Source organism: Cyprinus carpio, chromosome A5 (assembly GCF_018340385.1).
Source record: "Cyprinus carpio isolate SPL01 chromosome A5, ASM1834038v1, whole genome shotgun sequence".
In the NCBI taxonomy this organism is placed as follows: domain Eukaryota; kingdom Metazoa; phylum Chordata; class Actinopteri; order Cypriniformes; family Cyprinidae; genus Cyprinus; species Cyprinus carpio.
Window position 1 is genome coordinate 17588095 of NC_056576.1, and position 20843 is coordinate 17608937.

General features: G+C 37.1%; 1 protein-coding gene across 2 annotated transcripts; it reads left to right on the forward strand.

The window, feature by feature from the left end:
• Nucleotides 1-1706: 1706 nt before the first annotated feature.
• On the forward strand, nucleotides 1707-20341 carry LOC109081791 (ATP-binding cassette sub-family G member 4-like). Of its 2 annotated transcripts, none has more exons than XM_042755991.1 (15): nucleotides 1707-2477; nucleotides 5182-5419; nucleotides 12422-12539; nucleotides 12661-12793; nucleotides 13091-13141; nucleotides 13267-13412; nucleotides 13559-13682; nucleotides 13795-13909; nucleotides 15116-15261; nucleotides 15359-15457; nucleotides 15544-15712; nucleotides 15922-16022; nucleotides 16256-16414; nucleotides 17047-17165; nucleotides 17257-20341. In XM_042755991.1, the coding sequence occupies exons 2-15, from the start codon at nucleotides 5191-5193 to the stop codon at nucleotides 17480-17482; spliced, it is 1935 nt and encodes a 644-aa protein (XP_042611925.1). In that variant the 5' UTR covers nucleotides 1707-2477; nucleotides 5182-5190; the 3' UTR covers nucleotides 17483-20341. The 2 variants fall into 2 exon arrangements, with proteins under 2 accessions (XP_042611925.1, XP_042611918.1); XM_042755984.1 differs by having other exon boundaries at nucleotides 1708-2481.
• The last annotated feature ends 502 nt before the right edge of the window (nucleotides 20342-20843 follow it).

Genomic DNA, 20843 nt, shown 5'->3' on the forward strand with positions numbered 1-20843 from the left:
TTGATTTGTAGATTATGTAAATGTCATAATTCCTCCATCCATTCATCTATCTATCTATCTATCTATCTATCTATCTATCTATCTATCTATCTATCTATCTATCTATCTATCTATCTATCTATCTATCTATCTATCTATCTATCTATCTATCTATCTATCTATCTATGTCTGTCTGTCTGTCTGTCTGTGTAGACATCTATCTGCCTGTCTGTCTGTCTGTCTGTCTGTGTAGACATCTATCTGTCTGTCTGTCTGGCTGTCTGCCTGTCAGTCTATCTGTATATCTTAATTTACCTTCGCATATTATATTCAGTTTAGCAGTACAATAAAGGTATTTTTGCTGTAAAATATTGTACGAATCTTGTTAGAAGTAAAAACCTTTTAATGTGTGGGTTATCTGTCTGTCTCTTTACATCCACATTAAGCTGTATTTTCCCTTTCTGCAAAAAAATAAATAATAATAATAATTGAAAAGATTCTTCAAAGCAATCACACATGCTGCAAAGTAAGCATTATTTCCCTCTCCATCCCCAACATAAGATTATCCTGACGTAGAAACATTGAATATGATATTGAGTGTATCATAGCAGCGACAGTATGCGTACTCGCCATGGATGATGTAGGGCGTCGTTTGAACGCGAGTTACCCCGTTGGTTTCACCGAGAATAACCCGAGCACTGCAGCATCAGCACCAGCAGCAGCCGATGCGCAGGTGCCGCCTTTAAAGAGACCGCGCGCTCAATTCTCCCGGGCTGATGGTTAGGTTGTAATTTCCCTTTGTTTAAGATTTTCGTTTCCATCATCTCCATCCCCACCCGTGCCTTTGCTTCCCCCCCAAAGCAATCTCATAGACAAGGGGTTCTAAAAATAGACGAAAGCATACGTTTTCATCCTCCTGCCCCAATAAAATAAGAAAAAAGCCCTGTTGCTGTAGAACGCGAAAGCAGACTAGTAGCCAAGGCTGTTTTGGTGTCAAAAATGTTTTTCTATTTAATGTGCACGAAAAAATCTTATGATATATATTGGACATATGGAGATCTCAGAGCAGGCTATACAGTTGCACCTGGTTGACTTTTCTCTTGGATCATGGGAAAGTTGAGATCCCTACATGTGTAGTTAACATAAGCTGGCACCAGTCCTGCTCTCACTTTCCTGCAGAGGGGTTTGTAATGTAATCCACCACACAACAGCCCAGTAAGCCGTGGCAGGTGCGTCTTCCATCACAAATAAACAACACATGTTTAGCCTTAGAAGAACAACTGAACAACAAGAAGAAGAAGAACTGTAGCAGCACTGGGATGAATAAATTGCCTGGACTTCCGCACTGCAAAAAAATATCAGTAAAGAAATCAATTAAACAATATTGGTTACAGACATTGTTGGACAAGGTAAAAAAAAAAAGCCTATAAAGAAAATTATATTTAAAGTCCATTATAAAATACTGTAAGAGTAAAAAGAAGGCCTATGAATATAATTTACAACGAATAGCCTATTCATCGAGGTAATGTCTATTGTAGCTATTAACCAAAGTGTTTTATGTTGAATTTTATTTTATGTTTATGTCTTTATTTTAGTCTTTTGTGTGCTTGTGTGGTAACATAGATATGCTTTGCTTATTTGCAGGCTAAAAGTAGTTAGAGATTTCAATATTGTCGTAATATTAGGCCTATAGCCTATATACTCCTATAGTTATCAACGCAAATTATACCGAAATGTCGCTTAACATCATCATTGTTTGTTTTCGGTACATTGCTAGCAACAGCTGCCAGAATTAACCATAAATTTACCCAGAACAATTTACAGTGCAGAATCTTGCTGTTATTTTTAAAATTTAACTACTCAAACACAAGCAAAGTATCATAACGTTAGTAACCAAATATATCACTGCTACTTTAATCGTACTTCAGTAACACGGGCTTATTTCGGACGAGAGCAGTTACGCCCAGTACCACACACCGCCAGGCGTGCCAGGGCTCTCTGTCCACTGCGCGCTATATCACACTGCGGCGCAGCATCCGGAGGACCGCGCAGGACGAGCACAACTCTTCTGTCTCCACACAGCTCCACGCATACTGGATGACTGTAAATGCGCAATGATCGAGTCACGGTTTGCCCTTCTGTCAGCTGTCCGAAATGAAACTCCTGGTTTAACACGGATGCTGCATCTGTTTAATTATTCATAATTGTTATGTTTGTCTAGGATAAGAATTGTCACGCTATATTTTCAAGGAACGATATGAATGTGACGTGTAGCGGCTTTCTGAAGGAGGATAGCATCCTCTCCGTCACCGGTGAGCGGGATCGGGCGTATAACGGAGCATCTTTTTTCTCAGCTGGACTATAGAGCGGGGCCGCTCCTGTTGCTAAAGCCAGTGTGTGTACATATGATGTTCTTGATCTCAAAGGAATGAATTGGACATTTTTATAAGGAAACACATCTGTCAGGGAGACGTTTGATCAACTCAACGCGTAAAAAAGTAGGTATGTATTCTGAGTCTGGGTACAACACTTATTGAAGGTCTCCAGTATAAACACACTAGCCTGTGGTTTGCATGTGTGTGATGTCATTGACAGGGCATGTGATGCATATTGTTCTAAACACTGACTCAGTTCACCATAAAATATCTAGGTGGAGCGCAGGTGTAATGAATGTGAAAGGTTGATTTTAGCTTCAGTCTCATATACATTTCTTTTTACATGAAAATATTGTTACCATAATTGCTCATTGTGTATTCTGTCTTATATCTGTTCTGGGAAGTGGAGTAAATGACATGACCTTTCTCTGACAGATCAACAGCCAGACTGGGTTTTAAAGGGTTTTCATTACTGCTTCTCAATCCTCAACACTGCACATTTTTGATATATATATATATATTATATATATATATATATATATATATATATATTATATCCCCTCATATATATATATATATTTTTTTTTTTTTTTTTTTGTTTTTTTTTTTTTTTTTTTTTTTTTTTCTGATTTAACAGCTGACTGATATCATCAGCTCATTAGTACAGGCTCCAATACCTAAACTGGATGTGTTAGATAAGGGATACATTCCAAATGTGTAATTCTGAGGTATTTCAGAACCTGGATTGAAATACAGTGCTCAAAAAACAAGGCCTTTCTTTGACTGATCTGAAAAGAATAGGCAGTGTTTCATTAACTGCGGTCAATAGAGATATACAGGTATAAGTGACATAATCAGTAATATGTCTCATTATGTAGCTCTCACATTATAGAAATGTATGTCTCCCAACCTGGTCATACTATTGTCTTGTTTAAGAGGTGGTTTGGGCACTTGGGCAGTTTGGCCAGAGACATTCTTAAACCATTTAAGACCAGCAGTCTAGCTTAGGGATGGATCCAACTGAATGATTTTTATATAAAGTTTTCAGGACATCTCTCTTGAAGATGAATCACTTGAATATAAATGGGGACATTGAGGATCAAGTGCAGGTCCATCAATCACAGTGAAATGTATCCTTTGAAATATAGCTGTTTTAGTTTCTCCAGTCCCTGGTCTTGTGCTTGAGTCATAATGGACAACAAACTGAGCACTTAATGGAATATACCATATTGACATACAAGCACTTTAATCATATAAATTGCTAGCTGGCAACAGTGAAAACATAGGTTCTTTAGAAAGGCAGGGTTCTATCAAGCACAGCATCAGGAACTGGTTTAGACTCTTCTGCAGCCTAAGTGCATTCTCATTGACGTGAAATACAACCCCCACCCCCCACCCCCCGGACTGTTATATTATAGCAATTATATATCTATAATTGCCTTCTGTATTCAAACAATGTTTTACTTGCTTTAATTAACTTCAAGCCTTTTTTCATCTGTATTATTCACTGTATTTTAGTATGCACTATATTTGTGTACACTGTGTGTGTGTGTGTGTGTGTGTGTGTGTGTGTGTGTCTGTGTGTGGCATTTTTCATATTCTGTGTCACTCAGAAAGTAAATGTGAATCAGCAGTATACTGTTGCCAGGCTGTAATCGGATCTTTACTCCTCACAACAGTTCTGGAATTACAACCTCAGCCTTCCACATCCAGCAGGAAAATGTGAGAATCCAACTAAATCTGTCAGAACTTTCATCAGAATTAGAGGATAATTCTATAAAAATCATATTAGATTATGTAAATATTAAGTAAACATAGCACAGATTCAGGAAAGCTCTGCATTTCTATCAAAAGCTACAAAAATACTAATATAAGAGATGCTCGACCCATTGCAGCTGTATTCTTGTCAGCTTGTTTGTTGAGAGCTTCCCCTGCAAAAGTGGAAAAAAAGGTTTCCATCAAAGCTTCAAATGCCGGCATCAAATTCCATAGGCTTCAAGGGTAATTACGCTACTAACTGAAACTGTCTCCAAATGCATAACTCTGAGCAGATGCTCCCTTTCTCATTGATTTTATGCTCAAAACAACATCTTTCTAGATGGTCTGGGGGTAATATAGTTTAAACTAAAAGTGATGTGACGTGTGGCCAAGTATGGTTTCCCATACTAAGAATCTGTGCTCTGAATTTATCCCATCCAGGTGCACATACACAGCAGTAAGTAGGGAACACACACCGTGAACACACACCTGGAGCAGTTGGGGGTTCGGTGCCTTGCTCAAAGGTCTCACTTTAGTCGTGGTATTGAAGGTGGAAGAGAGCACTGTTCATTAATTCCCCCCACCTATAATCCCTGCCGGTACTGAGGCTCGAACCAGCAACCTTTGGGTTAAAAGTATGACTGTCCAATCATAAGGCCCCTATAGTGTCCTTTAGTGTCCTAATGCCAATCAACTGACCTTACTTAAAAACGTAATTAAAACAGAATGTAATATGGTTAGAATGAATCAAAGATTTGATCTACCATCATCTGAGTTTCCTTTCAAAAGTCAGAATGATTTTGTTACCTTTCTGTTCCTCCTTTTCTCTGAGCTCTAGCACAACCCCACATATGTATCACTGACTCAAACAGGAGCATGAAATTACACACCACTTATCAAAGACATATTCTCCCTTGCAAGTGTGTGTATGTGTGAACTGATTGCATTGAGGTAGATTTGATTGCAGATAGTAGTATTGCGATTAAGTATTCCTATGCTTCTGTACAAATGTTCCATTATTACACATTATAACCATTTTCTAATTTTTGCATCCCCCCACATTTCCCAGGCTCTTGGTATGGCTGCAAAGCCCTTAGAGCCGGTGTCTGTTTCCATTCCCATGGAGGAGACCAAGCTTGGAGGAGTCGTCCCTCCAGATGCTGCGATGCTGACCCACCTGAAGAAGGTGGAGAACCATATCACAGAGGCACAGAGGTTTTCTCACCTGCCTCGGCGTTCAACAGTGGACTTGGAGTTTACAGAGATCTCCTACACCATTCGTGAGGGCCCCTGTTGGAGGAGGCGAGGTAATACATAAATCCTCATGATAAAGCTTATGTGGTGATTACAGAAAGGTGAAGCTTAAACTGAAAATAAGTGATTATAGAATTGATGTAATTTTCGTGTTTTCCAGGTGGTAGTAGTTTACAAAATGTACCTGTGAGATTTCTATTGTGTCAGAAATCAATACATTAACAATTATTTTCCATTTACTGCCTATGGGTACAAAAGTGATTCAGTGATTTACTGTATTTATCACTTCCAAACCTTTGCAGGCATGATAAACTACAAAAAACAGGAACTCAAATTATGCAACAAATCAAACATAAAGCACTGCGCTGACAGCAACTTATTTATGCGGTTGTCTGTTATGAAACATTCATAATGTCAGAAATCAAGATACTGTTAATAAATTAAATATACTACATGGCTCTCTGGGATACTCAAATCTGATTGGTTGATTGCTGCTCTCAGTTGTCACATCACTGTCGTGATCACCAACTGTGCTCACAGCAACCCAATGATTCCCATCTCAAGGTCCCTTGCTGATCCCGCTCCCCTCTCTCCACCCATTGCTTTCCTGTCAGCTCTCTACTGTCCTGTCCCAATAAAGGCATAAAAAGCCAATAAATAAAACATAATTTTATTGTAATATTGTCGCAGTGTTCTTCTTGTTGCTAGTTTGTGGATTGTTTTCTAAGAGTAAGCTTTTATGTAACGTATAGGTAAGGTTATAAAATAATTTTAACTCAGATAAATATTTCATAATCTCTTTTTTCGTTTGTTTGGTGAGTAGGCCCATTAGTGTCATTATGACCCTGCCGGGGTTTATTTAACTATATCGACCAGATAGCTATACGTAATCTCTTAATTCACTCCAAACTCACAACACACAAACATGTACGCACAAGCACACATATACGCAGGCATAATACTATTACCCCCTCACACACTCCATCCTGTGTCCTGGACTGTACTGTGCTGTTCTCAGCAGACTTAAGATAAAGTAAATAATTCACTTCTCCAGACGGCACGCTACTCAGCAGTCTGCTGCCTAGCCTAGCTAAACCTGCCCAGGATGAAATTAGCCCACCAACAAATGCTAACACACACTTTATTGATAAGGACTCAAACGCAAAATTAGTGATAATGGGTTTATTTACAAAACTACTGACAAGACACAGTCCAAACAATAAGCAGGGCTGAGGCTCAAAGACAGTAGATGACAGTAGGCCAGTGAGCAGTTATGGCAGGGCAGAGCGAGATCAGTGGATAGCAGTGAAGGTCTGACAGGGACACTTAGCACAAGAGCTTAAACAGTCATGGTCTCTAACTAAAGATAAAGAAAAGAACACTAGAGAAAAAACTAAACTACAGCAAGGATACACAGGGACAGTAGACTGAACAAAACAAGACCAGAATTTGCAGGTAGAACTACAAGTATCTTACTCAACAATACACTACAGACTATTAGCAACAAGGAAAAACACAGCAGCACAATGTATAACAAACTGGCAAAACATGAGGGAAAGAGAGCACAATATATAGGGAGTGGAGAACATGAGGAACAGGTGACAACACTCAGGTGACAAACAAGGACGTGTGGTAATTGGAAACAAGGAGGCTGGATGAGAGGAGCACCAAGGCAAACACAGACAGAGAACCCAACACAAACAAAACACATTAAACATGGGAGAACCCTGAAAGTACATGGTGTATTTTTTATTTATTTTTTTGCTAAGAGATAGATAAGATAAGAGATAGAACTGGCTATCAGCAGTAGTATATAAATGTCATACGATTGCTCAGTTGACACACCTTGGGAAGCTACAGTACATGGAGAACTATGCAGAATTTTAACATATAGTTAAGGAGCAATGTATGATTGCAGGAGAAAGTTTTTGTGCTTAAATGTTTTTATAGGGAGCTTTGGGTGTATTTTGGGGTTATGTAACTTTATTTATTTATTTTTTTTATTTATTTTTTTATTATTGCCATCTATTTTACCAGCTCATGGGACTTCAGTACATACCAGAGAAATCTCATAATGTCTTTGCCTTCTCCTGTCTTTCTCCCTCTCTCTCTGCTCCATGTATTTTATTCAGTAAGCAGCATGAAGAAGCTGGTGCAGTGCTGTTAATGCTGGTGAATGATGGCTACTGCATGCCCATCAGCTTCTATAGCTTCATGTCCTCCAGCATGCTGAGCTCCACCCACACATACCAGCATATTCTCTCTCTCTCTCTCTCACACACACACACACACACGGTGCAAACCAAGCACACATGCACAACAGATGTATCATAAGGTCTCACAGTTGCACACGTGCCATTACTAAATGGAAGAGGGTGAATCATACAGTGGTGATCTCTATGACACTGATAGCAAGCCACTCCTGAGACTCATATATGTTTCTTATGTTTAAATGGTGTAACTTATTATGCTGTTCCTGAGTTAGCACCTCATACATTACGATGCCATTTTTTCATTATTATCTCATACTTCATTATACAGTCCCTCTGGTGTTCCATCTGTTGAGAAACAAGCTCTTTCATGTGTAGTTTATGTATTATCATTTTTAGAGAGAGAGAAAGAGAGAAATGTTGGGTATGTTGGATGCTGTTCCAGCTATCTATACCTTAACCAGCAAGACTTCTTGTCTCAACTACCTTTAGTAAAAACACCATGCTGGTCATCTAGCATTTTTTAAACAGCATGACTTTTCTGGTCCATCAGCAAGACCAGTATAAACCAGCCTGAACCGGCATGGAAATTTATATGAATTGATCATTTTATAAATACCGCAAAGGCAAATGTATTTGCTTGCTTTTACATGGTGATCCAGGTTTATTCTGTATTCCTCACTATTTCATTGCTGTGTATTCCATATAACAAGTACACATGTGGGAGATTTAATTGTGAAAGACATGTTGTTCCTCTATAAGTACTTCCCCAAGCTCTGCATGATAATGTATGTGAGTACAGGCAGAGCAGATAGATTAATAGTTATATATGCAGGCTGATGGTTTCATTTTAGATGGATGAATACAAGCTGTTTGTGGCTTTCCTGCCATTTAACCCTCCTCTTTTTGATGTCATACTGCCTCTTCGCTCTCTTTTTTTCTAGCCTCTCATCATTATTGATCTGTCTCTGTTGTTTTTGCTTTTCAGTATTACCTCTGGCCTCTCTCTCTCTCTCTCCACTTTGTCTCTCCCTCTGGACACTTGTTCACCTGTCATATTTTATTTTCTCTATCTTCCTGCAATTTCTTATTCCTTGTTCTGTTCCTCCTCTCTCGCTGCTTTTTGGGACGCATTGAGTCATAAACATTCTGCATTTTGGATGATTGCCTTGATCTGAACCTGTGGGAAGTAGCATACATTGCTTCCACAGATGTTATACAATACCAGTGCATTTACAATAAGCCCAGTGGTAAAGTTAGAGTTATGGGTAATGCACAAGGCTGTTAATAATCTGCTCTGTGACTGTTATGCTTTTGAACATGGATCTTGTGGATCTCCAGAGAGACTGTCTCTGTACTTTAATAGCAGCTAATTAACCCAAAAGGCACTCTTGTACTGCACCAGATATTTTAATCAGTTTGAATTCAACACAATCATTTTACACATATTCCACCTTCAAACTGTTTACTTGATTGTTCTAATGTAGAAAATGTGATTTTTTTTACTCTTGCTTGAGGGTGTAATTTGTACAGGAGAATTCCATCACTGTACAATTGATTCAGTGTTTCAGTTATTAGCACTCATAGCCTGCAGTTTGTACAGTAATGCAACAGTTATTTTTTTGCAACATCAGTTTGCAAATATGAGCAAATTATTGTAAAATATGCTGAGTATTTGTCATGCATTTTTATGTTATACTGACAATTGTCTCATTCTGTCACTTCATACTCACACTTAACAGCATAGGTGGATTAACCATTTGGGCAAAAAACAAGTTATCTTGGCCACAAATCAATAATGAATTCCCACAAATTAATTTATTTCCTTGTTTTAGGTCAATTGTTGCCCTCTTGTGCTAACTTGTTCCCTCATTTTAGTTTAATCAGTTTAACAAAGAATTAACTAAATTTAAGCATCAGAAAAAGAACAACATAGCCAAGATTTACATAAAATTACACTATTAATTTGTGGCCACAATATGTATTTTTTCTGCCTGTCATGTGTGGGGCTTCATAGCAACTAACTTAACTTTTTTAATTAGGAAAAATTGTTAATAATAATAAATACTGATTTTCACTATTATTTCCTTTCAGAAACCCCCCTAACACTTTGTAGGTCTGTACATTTCTAACACAAGACCATATTGCTAGCAGGCTGATGGCTGCCTTCTTCCTTATCAGCACATAACCACAAACTGCATGGATGCATATTGATTAAATGTGTTTAAGCTTTCCAAGAGCACTCTCAGGCTGATCCCAGTTCAGCTCATAAGTGCAGGTCCATGTAAAAGATCTCACGCAGTGCTGTTTGTATTTAACTCGTGCCATACAGTAGCTGGAGAAGAGGATGAATGCATGATCAGGTTGATTCTCAGGTTACACATCGTCAGCATGTAGCAAAATCTAAAGATGAATTATTAGTTACAGGATGCAGGGCATATCATTTGTGGATGAGTTATCAGCATTTAATACTCATGCATGCCACAGATCATTGGTATGCAGAGAAGCGTGCAGGAAATTATAGGGCGATGTGGGGTGTTGCCCCTGTCACTCACTGTCTTTTTCTCTTTCTCAGTTCTGTCACTTACCTTGCATCATTTTTTTCTGTGATTCAGAAGTAGAGAAGGACAGAGAAATGCAGGGAGGGAGTGAGAGAAAGAGAGAGCAATCAGAGAACTTCACTAATGACTCAAGGCTGTGACTGAAATATAAAGTGACACAGATAAATGGGGAAGACAACACATATAGCATAAACCAGGGATCTTCATGTGGGCATCTGTGGTCTCAGGGGAGTCTGGACACTACTGTAACCCTGTGGGGGTGGGGGGTGCTAGGGGACTGAATGAAATATTCATTAAACATAAATACAATATTTAGCTGAATTCAAGAAAAGCAGAAAAAGTTAAAGTTCTGCTAAATATTCAATAATTTACTTCCTCCAATATAAAATTGCAGCAGTAAAATTTAAATATAGTGTATAATTTGGGGTCGGTGAGATTTTTGAAAGAAGTCTCTTATGCTCACCAAAGCAGCATTTATTTGATTAAAAATACAGTAAAAACTGTAATATTATGAAATATGATTACAGTTTAAAAGAACTGTTTTCTAATTTAATATATTTTAAAATAAATACAATTTAAATATTTTAAATAATTAAACTGTTGTGTTATTTTTTGTAAATATCTATTATTTTTGTGGAAATTGAAACATTTTTGTCAGGATTCATTAACTCAGGCCAATTACAAGGGTGTCTTCAAACTGGGGGTCTGCCATTTGTTTGATCTCAAACATATTTTTGTGAAAAAATATATGTGGAAGAATTTCTATCCATGAAGCTAAAGGCAATTTTAATGGCATTAAAGGGATACTCCATCCCAAAATGAAAATTTTGTCATTACACAATTTAAGATATTTTGGATGAAAACTGGGAGGCTTGAGACTGTCCCATAGACTGACAAATAAATAACTGAGTCAAGGTCCAGGAAAGTATGAAAAGCATCGTCAGAATAGTCCATCTGCCATCAGTGATTCAACTGTAGCATTATGAAGCGCTGAGAATACTTTTTGTACACAAAGAAAACAAAAATAATGACTTTATTCAACAATTCCTCTCCTCTGTGTCTCTCCAAATTAGCAGAGCACCATTTTGACAAATCTGACTAGTACGCAAGTGACTTACGCTCTTCTGTGTCAGCCGCACCACAAGGATACGTATTTTACGTGTATGTACACTTTGGTTTGAAAGCAAACAGCGCATCGGCACAACACGGCTGACACAGAAGAGCATAAGCTGCTTGCGTACAGCTCAGATTTGGAGAGACACAGAGGAGAGGAATTGTTGAATAAAGTCATTATTTTTGTTTTCTTCATGTACAAAAAGTATCACTGATGGCAGATGGACTATTCTGACGATGCTTTTCATACTTTTCTGGACCTTGACACTGTTATTTATTTGGCAGTCTATGGGACAGTCTCAAGCCTCACTGTTTTCATCCAAAATATCTTAAATTGTGCTCCAAAGACGAACAAAGCTTTTACAGGTTTGGAACGACATGGGGGTAAGTGATTAATGACAAAATTTAAATTTTGCGGTGGAGTAACCCTTTAAGTAACAGTTTTAGTGTATTATATTGGTTCCACTTTAGAATAGGGAACATATATTCGCCATTAAGAGTTTTCCCTCAATAAACTGCTAATTTGCTAATTATTAGTTAGTAAGGTAGTTGCAAAGTTTAGGTATTGGGTGGATTAAGGGATCTAAAATATAGTTATGTCGAATAAGGCATTAATATGTATTTTATACTTACTAATAAATGGCCAGTATGCTAGTAATATGCATGCTATAATAAGCAGCTAGTTAATAGTGAGAACTGGTCCTTAAAATAAAGTGTACCATTTAAATTCCATTTGTGATTTTTAATAGTCTGTGGTGTATCTGGTTATTGATGTAAGTTATTGCATTGTTCATTGTTATTTTTTTGTCACATAATGTGTTTAAATGAATGAATTTCCTTTTTTTTCTTTTTATTTCAATGAAAATGGTTATAATTATCACAGTTGGATGATGGTTCAAATCGTAACTGTTGTATTCTGTTGTTTAAATAACTTTATTAGACATTACTTGTCTTGAGAGTTAATATTTTTCTAGACTGCATAATCAAAGTACTTTGAGTACAAAGTACTTCACTGGAGTTCTATCAAATATTATTATATGTTTATTATTATACTGCAGTGTATTATTAAGCCTGTATTTGTTTGATGCCAACTTACTCTGTCATGCATTTAATTTGGCAGCTAGTAACTCTAACTGTTTTGAACACGATGTCCCCAAAATGCTGTGTGCAGGATTTAAGGCCCTTCTGAAGTGTTTGTCTGGAAAGTTCTGCAGTCGGGAACTCATCGGAATCATGGGACCCTCAGGGGCCGGCAAGTCCACTCTCATGAACATTCTTGCCGGTTACAGGTAAAAGTGCATGTATGCATGGAGAAGAAATATTCCAGAATTTGTTTCCTGTTTATCACTTTCTAGCCTTTCTTTTTATAAACTCTTTAAGATTTCTGTCCCGTATCCTTTCTTTCTGCAGAGAGACAGGCATGAAAGGTCAGATCCTGGTAAACGGGCGACCCCGTGACCTCCGCACCTTCAGAAAAATGTCATGTTACATAATGCAAGATGACATGCTACTGCCACACCTGACAACACGAGAGGCAATGATGGTGTGTGTGTGTGTGTGTGTGAGAGAGAGCATAAGAAGTTTTCTATTATATGTTATTGATCATTAGGCGGCGCTCTAGGATACTTGATTCTGATTGGTCAATTGCTGCCACCTGTGGACAAACGTTTGCATAATGATCCCTAAGCTCTCACAAATGACAATAATTTTGACTTCAGTAATTTTACAGTTATTTGGTAATTATCACAACATAATCCCCATCAGGATGTTTTTTTTCCCATGAATGACCAGTTGATTGTACATTATCCTTTATTTAATGTAATCTTTCTTTTTTGTTTAGGTTTCAGCTAACCTTAAACTTAATGAAAACATGGAAGTGAAAAAAGAACTGGTAAGTATTTGTGGTATCACTTTACTTTATGTTCAGATAATCTGTGTTATGTTAGGAAGTTATAAATTATCATTGTGTTTATACATTTAAAATAAAAATCTAAATTATGATATAATGTGTGACAGGTGAATGAGATCCTCACAGCACTGGGACTGCAGGAGTGCGCTCACACTCGCACCATTTCTCTGTCGGGTGGCCAGTGTAAGCGGTTGGCTATTGCTCTGGAGCTGGTCAACAACCCACCTGTCATGTTTTTTGATGAACCCACCAGGTGCCCAAAGCTGTAGTGTTACACGCAGCCTTATTCCTAACCATAAGCCTTTCAAAATTTGATGTTTGCGGTAATATTTCCTTCTTTAAAATACATCTCCATTTAATATCCCCAAATGGGCATGTGTGTTTGTTTCTGTATGTTAGTGGTCTAGACAGCGCATCCTGTTTCCAGGTGGTGTCCTTGATGAAATCTCTGGCTCAGGGAGGCAGAACCATCATCTGTACCATCCACCAGCCCAGTGCTAAACTGTTTGAAATGTTTGACAAAGTAATTGCTGTATTCTAAAATGATATTGTTCTGTGAAAATATGTTTCTGGGTTGAAGTGTGTGAGGATGGGTTCATGTTCTTGTTTAATACTCGGTCTGTTCTTCTTTGTAGCTTTATATCCTGAGTCAAGGTCAGTGTATCTATAAGGGAACAGTCCCGCACCTTATCCCTTACCTGAAAAACCTTGGACTCCACTGCCCCACATACCACAATCCTGCAGACTTTAGTAGGTCTACTGTGTATTTGTATGTGTGTGTGTGTGTGTGTGTGTGTGTGTGTGTGTGTGTGTGTGTGTGTGTGAGAAAGAGAGAGAGAGAGAGAGAGAGAGAGAGAGAGAGAGAGAGAGAGAGAAAGTGATAGAAATAGATATGCAACTAGAAATAAATCTTTATGTATGCTATCTATTTTTGTTTGAAACAGCACTAATGTTTGTATGGTCTTTATTAGTTTGTTTTCTGCCTCATTTGTTTTCTTTAGTTTGTCAGGGAGATTATGACTGAACAAACATATCTTTTTATTTGAATATTTAATTAACGGTATTATTTCTTTTTTCTTAAAAATGTAACAACAAAAAATACACTCACTTAATATGTACAAAATGTTCTCTCACTTTAGATAAATAATCCATTCATAGGTTATGGTATTATTCTACATAGGACAGGTCACCCCGAATATCTGCTATTTTGTATAATAAAATAAAATAAAATAATATAATATAATATAATATAATATAATATAATATATATATAATATAATATAATATAATATAATATAATATAATATAATATAATATAATATAATATAATATAATATATAAATGTGGAATAATTAATTAATTATTTTTTTGGAGAAATTAGTAGTTTTATTTAGCAATGTCACAGGTAATTGATAAAAAAATGACAGTAAAGACATTGTTACAAAAAGTCTATTTTAATGTCATGGTTTCCACAGAAATATTAAGCGACAAAGCTGTTTTCAACATTGATAATAATAAATGTTTCTTGAGTCGCAAATCATCATATTAGTATGATTTCTGAAGGATAATGAGACACTGAAGACAGGAGTGATTACTGCTGAAAATTCTTCTTTGCCATCTAATAAATATATTAAAATAGAAAATTGTGATTTTAAATTGTAATAATATTTTAGAATACTACCGTTTTTACTGTATTTTTGATTGCATAAATGCATCCTTGATGGACATAAGAGACTTCTGTCAAAAATCATATGAATATCATATAATATCACATGATATAAGAAATCATAATGACCCAAACTTTTGTAATTGCACATTTGTAAATGTATTTTTGAGTAATTTTAGTAATCGTAAACTGTTAGTGCTTTCAAAGACGTCATAATTCTTTTTGGCTCCTCTTGTTTATTAATCAGTCATTCAGCATGTGTATGAGTTCTGCTGTCTCTCTGCTGGCAGTAATCGAGGTCGCCTCAGGAGAGTACGGTGATCTGAACCCTGTGCTCTTCGAGGCGGTTCAGGGAGGCCTGTGCTCAGATGAGGGAAAGAAAAACTCCATCGACAAGAACGATGCCACCACATCCTGTCCCTCCCAGTGTTACAATGTGAGCAATGGACACACACTCTCACACACAAAATGTATCTGTTTACCAGTCTCTGACCCACCCACCTCAATTCTTATGTGTATGTGTATTCGTACAGGATTCAGGCTACATTGAGAAACACACTTTTGCCACCAGTACCCTCACACAGTTCTGCATCCTCTTCAAGAGAACCTTCATCACTATATGCAGGGACATGGTAAGAATTGCCATCTATTGTTATTGGCGGTGCCTAATATATTAAAGGCTAAAGAAATGCAATGACAAAACAATGTCTGTGTTCAGGTATTAACACACCTGAGAGTGATGTCACACCTGTGTATTGGTGTGCTGATTGGTCTGCTGTACCTAAACATTGGGAATGATGCCAGCAAAGTGTTCAACAACACTGGCTTCCTGTTCTTCTCCATGCTGTTTCTCATGTTTGCTGCACTCATGCCCACTGTCCTGACATGTAAGGCATTCTGTGTGTGTGTTTGGTTGTGTGTGTTTGATTCTTTATGAGCATGGAAAATAGATTTGACATGACTGATTACTAAATCTTTTTTTGGTTTGTGATGGATTAGAAGTACTCATATTGGCTTGATTGAGAGTTATGGTCTTTACAGAATCAGTGGAGCGGATTGAATTAGGCACTGATGCAGTGATGTGTTTCCCTTGCAGTTCCACTGGAGATGCCTGTGTTTATAAGGGAGCATCTTAATTACTGGTACAGTCTAAAGGCATATTACCTGGCCAAGACCATGGCTGACATTCCATTCCAGGTACTTCTGTTTCTTCATTTTTACATGTTTTAATGTTAAATCAAAGGGAGGAGCCACTGTTCTAACTGACTGGAAGGACTTGTTGGTTGGCATGTGAGGGGACAAGCATTTCTAAATGTACGGGGGACATGTCAGCCAATGCTTTACTGTGTCTGTCCCACTTTTCAAATCATTCCATGTGCCCCAGGTAGAATCCAAATGTCAGAATATGAGTGCTCCTCTCTCTTTTCCAGATAATTTGCCCAATAATGTACTGCAGTATAGTGTACTGGATGACAGAGCAGCCTCCAGAGGCAAGCAGATATCTGCTCTTTATGGCCCTGTCCACCTCCACTGCCCTAGTGGCTCAGTCCCTGGGGCTTCTCATTGGAGCTGCATCCACCTCGCTACAGGTAGGAGGACTTCAGAACAGTTGTGTTAAAATGCAAAAGTTTGTGGTCAGTAAATGTGTATTTATTTGTTTTGATGTATCTTAAGCTCACTAAAACTACATTAATTTAGTCAAAAATACAGTAAAACAGTAATATTTTGAGGTATTTTTACAATTTAAAATAAGACTTATTTAATGTATTTTGAAATGCAATTTATTCCTGTAATGGCAAAGTTGAATTTTTACTCTACTCCAGTCTAAAGTGTAACATGATAATTAAGACATCATATGTTGATTATTATTATCAATGTTGAAAACATTTGTGCTGTGTAATATTTTTGTGGAAACTGTAATAAATTTTTTCAGGATTCTCTGATAATAGGAGATTCAAAAGAACAGCATTTATTTGAAACTGAAATATTTTGTAACAATGTAAAAGTCTTTACGGTCACTTTAAAGCATCTATTCTGAATAAAATTATTAATTAAAAAAAAATAGGTATGTAAATAAAATATGTATTGTTTAATGTGCTGTACCCTGTATATGTAATTGTACTTCGACAAAAATACATTTTTGTAAACTCTCCACATCCCCTAGTTTGAATTCCCCTGCTTTAACACACACTTTTTTTCTCTCTCTCTTTTGCAATTTCAGGTTGCCACATTTGTAGGTCCAGTCTCTGCCATCCCAGTCCTTCTGTTCTCGGGCTTCTTTGTCAACTTTGACACTATCCCCAAATACCTTCAGTGGAGCTCCTATCTGTCATACGTCAGGTCGGTCAAGAACAATAACAATGACAGTCCTAAACAGAAAATCATCTCACACAGAAAACTCATACTCACACACTGATGTCTTCCTCTGCAGGTATGGTTTTGAGGGCGTGATCCTCTCCATCTATGGCATGAACCGCTCAGAGCTGGAGTGTCCTGGCGTGGTCTGCAAGTTTCAGAAACCAGTGGAGGTGCTGCAGCTGCTGGATGTGGAGGATGCTAAGCTCTACGTGGACTTCATAGTTCTGGGGGTCTTCTTCTTTGTTCTGAGACTTGCCACTTACCTAGTTCTACGTTATAAAGTCAAGTCAGAGCGTTAGGGCCAAAACTCATCATCAGACATACATTTAATTTCACATACACATAAACTCTCATAAATGCACATAATCTTTTTGCAATGGACACAGAAACCAATGCACATTGATTACAGGGCCATTGTTTGGCAGTGCAACATTTATCCTCAGTTTTTGTTACTTGAAAAATACTTTTGATTCTCTAAGTATAGAATAGTAAAAAAATATTATTTTTTTGTTTTATTTAGTTTTCAATTTCGAATGTTTTCCATGCAGTAACAGTGTAAATGCATTGTACCCTTGACTGAACTTTGAAGCATGAGTCTATTGACAGGTCTGTTTTTACAATATTTACAATGACAATCCCATAACAGCTCCCAATAGCATGTGGATTGGCCAACAGCCAACATGCGAGTCTGTCTATGCCATACTGAAGTATCATCACACCGTTGTCTCACTGTTAATGTATTTCATTCAGACTGAAAAACGTTGGGACGTCATCAAAATGTGTTTCGGAGGAGAGTGCACTGCATGCTTGGGGCACTTTAGGACATGCAAGCAGCAGAAGCGAGAACTGTGTGTGAGAGGTGTTCAGTGTATAACAGATTATAAGAATGAATCGTCCAACCAGCGTATCTTCAATTCCATTTTTTTGTGTTCCCACAATACACAGAGTTTAAGGAGAATAATATCTTCTGTGACCTGCTGAATATTAAGACTTTCATGATCTCCCAAGGCAATTCTGGGCAAAGCATCAACGTCAACCTAAATCTAACTGTTTGAGGAATGCTGCAGTAAGTGCTCTTGATGTGAACTGCCTACCATTTTTTTCAGAGGTGCAACTGGATTACCTTGCTTGAGAAACATTTTGGCATTTTGTCAGTATACATCTGTCGTGCTACCTTGAATTCTCTGACAACTGCCTTTGTGGTATCCTGAGAGAGAAACAGACAATAGTTTGTGGGCTTTTGCTCTCTCGTTTTCATCAGGAGGGATCAAACCTTGAACTTTTGTACAGTACAAAAACAGTGACCAAAAATATGAAGAACTCAATGTGAATCGGCTAATCACAAAGCACCACTGAATTGACTGCATTTAGCCAAAAACGACACATATCAAATGTCAGAAACTCATTTGCAATCCTAATCCTACTGAACATCTCATGCAAACATCCATCACTGTCTAAATAGGAGTCGCTGGCCTGTTTCTTTCTACTTGTTTTGCGACTGTTCCCTGGACACTTAATCTGGGATGTCAGGACATTTGTGGTAAGTTGCAAGTGACACAGTCATATACCTGGAGAGAGATGCTGGATGAACACTTTATGCCCTCTTCAGTGGTGTGGTGTGCTTTTCGGGATGGATAAATCTGTTGTTTGCATCTGTACGCACACTTTCTCCTCCCTGCTTCTCCCCTCTAGCAGCCAGGCTATTCAATACTGCAATGCAAACATCTGCACAACTGACTCTGTTACTCTGGAAATCTTTTTGAGTCCTGCTATGTGTTATGTCCTAATATAATGAAGGCTACTAATAATCTGAGTATATACATAAAGAAAAGTATATGTGTTATGCTTTAAGCAAGTTTGTAAATACATGTATGCATTTTTGTTGATGCTGTTTTATTGGAACTTTTCTGGACATTTGTTTGTAATTAATTTTATTTTTATATCCGTAAATATGACATGCAATTCTGGAAAAGGGAGTGTTGTGACTGGAAAATGCATGACAAATTTGAAATCAAAACACAAGATGCTGTGACTGAGGAATTTATGTTGCACATGTGTCCAAAATTATTGAATAATCTGCAGTGGGTTAATTTTAGAACATCTTTATTTTGTTTTAGAATGTTACCATTGGGCAAGTTGACAGTGAGCATTGTGAGTAGTAAAAATGTGATATACAGGCTTTGAGACAGGAAGTTGGCCTTCAAAAAAGTCAGTAGCATTTAGTTCTAACACGTAGTACTGTAAGGTATGATTGCTCTTTTTCTAGAACAATCTGTCTGCCAACACTTTGCGCACAGCTTTAAAGATGATCTTTTCGTCATTCTGCAATTGAAGAATTGCTGCTCCAAAATGATTTTCTTTTCTTTTTCTTTTTTTCTTTTTTTTTGCCATATGGTATACCAAGGAAAATAACTAAGTCAGCTCTTGGTTGTGGATGTTTTCGGAGCACAAGCTCCATTTTCAGAAGAGCTGCTTTAGAGCAAGGGATCAATGAAGCTATTAGCTGCTCAACAGTCAACAATCCAGTCTTCAACATTGCTTGATGCAAACCAGTCAGCAGCTGCTTAGACAAAGAGTGTATATTCTATTTCCCTCTGAGTCATCTGAGAGTTTTAGAATAAGGAAATGTTCACCATCAAGAATCTGTCTTCTAATGATACACAGACATCTAGTGTAGAGAGTTGGGTAATACCTGTTTCTAATAGCAATAGTATTGTTCTGTGCCTAGTGAGTGATATTTCCTATCTAATCCTTGAATATTCGATATATTTCCGGTGGTTGTCTGTCAAATCTATATTGTATACAAATAATTTTGTGTGTCTGTGTCATTAGTATGTTTAAGTATGGGTTTCTGTATATGGAGTCTCAGTTGGAAGATTTTGAGAGACACCCGGATGAGATCATATTTCACACACTCATATTTAATTATGTTAATTTCTCTTTAAGCAAAATCACGTTCTTTGTTACGCAGCATGCATGCCTTAAATAAAAAGCCTTGGATGGTTCTCTCACAACAGATGTGCAGAGAACAAGAGTAACTGCAGTTTGCTTCCCAGTTTTGATGCATAATTATTATGTTTGCCTCATCAAAAATGCAAGTTATGTGTGCTAAACCATGTTCAAATGATTATAATAAATTCATTTATATATTACCTACACCTAATGATTTCTGTCTCTGTAGTTGTCCGGGCTACACATATTTAAAATACTCTGTAAATACTTTAGGGATTTATTATTATTATTATTATTATATTTTTTTTATTTTTTTTATTTTTATTATTTTTTTTAGTTATTTTATTTTTTTTTTTTTTTTATATTTGAATTTCTAACACCGCAATTAGTTTAATTTGAGACAGCCTGCTTAAAGGGATTGTCCACCCAAAAATTAAAATTCTGTCATCATTTATTCACCCTTGTGTAGTTCCAAACTCGTATGACTTTCTTTCTTCTGTGGAACACAAAAAAAGATATTTTGAAGAATGTTGGTAACAAAACGGTTTTGATTTGCACTTCCATTATATTTTTTTACCAAAAAAATTGAAGTCGGTAGGAACTTACCTATAGCATTCTGAAAAATGAATACAAGTTTGGAACAACAAAGTGATTAGATGATGACAGAATTTAATTTTACTGAATATTCAGAGTGTAAATTACACTTTT

Bases quoted from the DNA above. Each gene is read 5' to 3' on its own strand.
- LOC109081791 (XM_042755991.1), top strand. From the start codon at position 5,191: ATGGCTGCAAAGCCCTTAGAGCCGGTGTCTGTTTCCATTCCCATGGAG. The intron at 5,420-12,421 runs GTAATACATAAA...TGCTGTGTGCAG, and splicing joins CCCCTGTTGGAGGAGGCGAG to GATTTAAGGCCCTTCTGAAG. The intron at 13,413-13,558 runs GTGCCCAAAGCT...TCTGTATGTTAG, and splicing joins TTTTTTGATGAACCCACCAG to TGGTCTAGACAGCGCATCCT.